The 5076-nt window shown below is 32.9% G+C and overlaps 2 protein-coding genes across 2 annotated transcripts; both read right to left on the bottom strand.

Annotated features, from left to right (window-relative positions):
- Positions 1-282: 282 nt before the first annotated feature.
- Positions 283-2045, bottom strand: LOC111905942 (uncharacterized protein At2g29880). The gene is made up of 3 exons (XM_052765681.1): positions 1821-2045; positions 791-1751; positions 283-702 (listed from the first exon to the last, which is right to left on the bottom strand). The coding sequence occupies exons 2-3, from the start codon at positions 1145-1147 to the stop codon at positions 283-285; spliced, it is 777 nt and encodes a 258-aa protein (XP_052621641.1). The 5' UTR covers positions 1148-1751; positions 1821-2045.
- A 1988-nt stretch (positions 2046-4033) lies between these two features.
- Positions 4034-4739, bottom strand: LOC111905503 (uncharacterized). Its single transcript, XM_023901184.3, has one exon. It carries the CDS (start codon positions 4532-4534, stop codon positions 4178-4180), a length of 357 nt encoding a protein of 118 aa, XP_023756952.1. The 5' UTR covers positions 4535-4739; the 3' UTR covers positions 4034-4177.
- Between the last annotated feature and the right edge of the window lie 337 nt (positions 4740-5076).

Below are 5076 nucleotides of genomic sequence, written 5' to 3'. Positions count from 1 at the left end.
ATATATTTGTGTGGATAAAAATAAAGTAAAAAATAAAATAATATGAAAGATGAAATACTAGTTATCCTATCTTTTATTCTATTTTTAGGAAAAAAAATAAAAATGGATTAAAAATAGTCTAAACATAAAGGATAGTGAAAATAACGATGAGCCCTTAATTGAAAAATGAAAAAAAAAAAATAGTTAAATTTGATGGGACTACTCTTGAGCGTCATGAATGAAATCTAAGGGCGCGTTTGTTTTACAGAATGTTTTTGAAAGGAATGGAATCTGTCAAAGGAATTAGAATCTGGAGGAATTTGAGGGCGCGTTTGTTTTACAGAATGTTTTTGAAAGGAATGGAATCACCATTGAAGCTTTTTTTTGTACTTCTGTTTCTCCTAGTATTGCTTGGTTCATGCTATTTGCTGCTTTTTCAAGTTTTTCTCCAAGGGTGTTAGCTGCAATAGTTATTCCCTTAATAACTGCATCAACTCTTTTCCTCTTCTTTGAGCATGTGTTTGGAGATTCTTCATTTTCTGTGGTTTGTTCTTCAAAAACATCTTCCACTTGTTTTGATTGCTCTTCATTATTTGCATCTTCTTCCATTTGGGAAAAATCCTTGGCTTTATTCCCTTGAGCTCTATCTTTTCCAAAAATGATACATAAATCCTCGTAATGAGGAAATATCTTATTTCTCCATTTTCCTGCCTCTTTATGAACCTATTTTGTATCATAAAATGTTAGCACATAAAAATTTAATATAAATAATTGAGAAGTAACAAAATACATAAAAGTTATAATATTGTACCTGTATGTAAGAATCCCAAACTGCTGATTCAGCTGTTACAGAATGAGTGGAGCTATCATAACCAAAACCACTTGTGTTCGTACCATTTACCATATCATAAACAACTTGCCAATCTTTTTTCATGGTTTTGATCCTTGACTCAATGTGAGGTTTACCCAATATGCCAGAGTTAGGAATTTTTTCCTTTAATGCGTTTTCTAGATGTAGTAAATATCCAGATTTAAAACCATTATCGGCTTTATATCCTCCCATGTTCACCATATTTACCAATGCTTCCACGAGCTTGGCATCTTCAGTAATTGTCCAGTTGCGATAGTTTCTGATTTTTTCCATCACACCTACTATTTTCATAAACATAATAACTAGATGAAACAATGCATGCTATAAAAAATACACAACCATATATATAACAAATATAACCAGTAAAAGTAAATTAAAGCTCATTATTGAAAATAAAAAATGTAGCACAAATTCATAGTAAATGATAAACATAACAAAAATAGAAATGATCAATGTGTAGTATTCCAAGAATCAAACATATTTTGTGCTAAATTGTTTCTAAATGTGGTCCACTCGGTTGATACACCAACAGAAGTGATATTATCATAATCTCCACCACCGACATCTCCGGTTCCCTCGTCTAGTTCAAAGTGGTTCTCAAACGGATCAGTTGTCATTTCCTGCCTTATATAATTATGAAGAAGACAACATGCCATTATGATCTTATTTTTTAGATCAATAGGATAATATGAGTTGTCCCTTAAAATTCCCCATCTTGCCTTTAAAATACCAAAGCATCTTTCTATAACATTTCTTGCAGATGAATGCCTCATGTTGAATAATTCTTTAGGTGTAGTTGGTTGGTGTCCTGCACGCCAGTCATTCAAATGATATCTTTGACCTCTATATGGGGCTAAGAAACCTTCACCATTTGTATAACCAGCATCTACCAAATAATAACCTATATATGTAGTATAGTTAGCATAATTAATAACTAATACGTATCTAAAATAGCAATTATTATACGTACACGGCCTTGGGACCTTCAATCCATGTGGCCTAAGTAAGGCATCTCGAAGCACTCTACCATCCGCAGCTGAGCCCTCCCATCCCGGTAAAACATAGATAAATTGCATATCTTGTGAACACACCCCTAGGACATTTGTGGCAATATCATTTTTTCTTGTCCTGTACTTAGGCTTATCTTTAAGTGGCACTAAGCACTTTATGTGTGTTCCATCTAAAGCTCCTAGGCAGTTCTACATAATATAAGAAAAGAAATGGTCATATGTCATATCAAGCAATTTATGTAGTACTCGAAATTTTTTATTAGTCTAATATATACCTTGAACCACTTCCATCTTTGATCTGTAGAGTTTTCTGTAACAGGTTCCGGTTCTTAAGCAAATGTGGATGCAACCTTATCACTGCGTTGCAAACTCGCGAAACAATTTTGCTAATTGTTTCTCCAGAACGCTGGAAAACGACCTATCATGACCCGATTCTTCACATTATGTGCAATAATGTGAAGAAATATGGCCACTTGTTCATCAATATCCATATGTCTACTTGTTCTTAACCCACCTAGTGTATGAAGCATGTCACACAACTTTGTGAAACATCTTCGGGTCATCCTGAGATTTGATATGCACGTAGTGTCACTTTTGTAAGCGTATTTGTGCATTATTGATTGTCGATCCACATCCGACGATATGTTTTTTATACGTGGTTTACCTCCTCTGTATATTTGTAGTAGCTTGCACACCGTGATAAAAAAACCATGTAATACTAGTCATAACTTCATTCCAAAATGTAACGACTATTTGACTTATCTTTTTTCTATGTTTGCTTCTAGTTAGACTAAGCCGTGCCATTTCCTGCTCATCTCCCAGAAAAGGAAAATTTACAATTTAAAGACATAATAGTTGACATTGTTGTGGATTTTAATCGTCAACAAATTTGAGTTTTAGTAGAAATTTGTTTGATTTTTGTCTCATCTTTTCCAAGAAAACAAACATAATGGCAAAAGGATTGAAAACAAAAAATCATGCAGGTAAAAAAAAAAAACACCACACAAGCAAAAACACAAACACTTGGTGTGCATACTTCTACCTACAACTAGTACATGTTACCAACAGTAAATTTCAACCACAAAATTAACAATTACTTTACTTGAAGGCTTAATTGTAGTTACATCACATAAAAGAACACATAGTTGAATTGTAGTAGGATGTCAACAATGATAATTAAAGCATTCTCATTGATGCGATACTGCCGGCACAACAAATATCCAACGATTAAAAAAAAAGCGGCCAACATGCGTTTAACAAACAATCACAAATTGAATAAAATATATATAAATGTTATTTGAAGAACGGTAGATGATCAATTCGGCATTTGCTTGACAATGAAAATGATGAAACAAAGAATAGGAAGAACAACTAACTTCAGGCAACAAAGGTATCAGAGGCGCACAGCAAAAACGATTGGCAATTGAATTGTATTGTAGAACCGATCGAGATATGTAGATATATTGAGATACGATAATCGGGGAAAAGATAATGACAATCGGTTGTTTTTTTTTTTTTGATTTCACAAGCGTATAGATAATAGGAGGATATAGAATTGAATATAGATTCTTGATATGTTGGAAAGAATTAGAAATCAATCAACTGCAGAATTAAAATATGATTATGGAAATCCGATTCCATTCAATTGGTAAGCCAAACACGATAACTACGGGATTCTAGTTTCCATTTCCTTCACTTTCCTTAGGAATCCCACAAAACAAACGCGCCCTAAGTTTTCATTATTATTATTTTACTGATTTGAATGTAATACACGAAATGTTTCTGTATATAGTACTCTTTAATACTGATTATTTGAAAATGTCTAATTATTTGGATTATTGTGATTAAGACGTGACATGGTCAACTTTTAATAGTTTAATTATTAAAAGGTTGAAAACTTGAAAAACCAGTTTCATACTACCAAGTTTCAACAATAAAATAGATTATTTATCTTTTTTTTTATTAACCTATTTTGAGATGCTACTATTTTCGTTTCATAAGGAATATCTATCAGTTTATTAAATAATTAAAATTTGTCAAATACGTAAAAGGAATAACAAAGCATCCACTGAAAACGGTAAAAGGGAAATCTAAACACCTTCTGGAGCGATTCTAGGAAGATGAAAACACAAAAAATACCATGAAAAGAAACATGATCATCAAGAAACAGGAATAAAAAAAAGATGAAATGTTTTCTCATTATTTAACAACTCCATCCTCAAAAACACCATAAAAACGCAAAATCATATATAAAGATGATCAAAAACCAAAGATCCAACATGGGTTTTCCACATATCAGAAGAGAAACTTGATTGTGTCATGATCTGAAACCATAAACCATCTGTGAATACTTATCTTTAATCCATCTAAAGCTTTTTTTAATTGACCCTTTGACTTTTCCTTCCACTGTATAAGCCTTGTAGGTAGCAACCCTTTTCATCCTCTGCAATTCAGGGTCAGTAAAGCTCCAACTTTTGGACATTGACCCATTCGTTGACTTGCTGGCATGTTTCTTGAACTTGTCAGCAGTTGGATTGGTGTTGTTGTCCATCTGGGTGTGAGAAGATGATGATGCATAAGAAGTACTGTAACATCGGAAATCTTGGAGATTCCTGTTGTAAGGCTGAATTTGCATACCATTTGCATTGTAGGATTTGGATCTGAAATCTTCCATCTGGGTATGAAAGATTCTTGATCTTTTGTTTCCCTTTTCTCTCTCCAAAAGTGTCTTCTTCCTATCTCTCTCTATAGGTACAGAATGGGGTATGCAGAGGAGATGTGGGGTTTATGGGTTGTATCCAACTGTGGGTGCATAGCAAATTGGGGAGATTCTGTGTGAATTTAAAGTCGCTGTTTTGTTTGCGTCGGTGATGAGGATTTGTTCATGAGATGATTTATTTAGTATTTTAAATTCTCTCTCTCTCTCTCTCTCTCTCTCTCTCTCTCTCTCTCTCTCTCTCTCTCTCTCTCTCTCTCTCTCTCTCTTTCTCTTTATCTCCCTCTTTTTTTTGTTTCTCTCTCTCTCTCTCTCTCTCTCTATATATATATATATGGCTAGCTTATTTTGTTTTTTACATTTATTGTGTGCTAGAATGCACCAATAGAAATTTAGTAAATTAAATAATTATTTAATTAAATAATTATAGATATTAAATGATTTCCATAATTATATGTATATTAAATGATATCCATAATTATAATTCTTTTTTTATGGAA

Source organism: Lactuca sativa, chromosome 7 (assembly GCF_002870075.4).
Source record: "Lactuca sativa cultivar Salinas chromosome 7, Lsat_Salinas_v11, whole genome shotgun sequence".
Taxonomy (NCBI): domain Eukaryota; kingdom Viridiplantae; phylum Streptophyta; class Magnoliopsida; order Asterales; family Asteraceae; genus Lactuca; species Lactuca sativa.
Note: the sequence above shows the minus strand (reverse complement) of the source record. Positions and strands in the feature narration are given on the sequence as shown.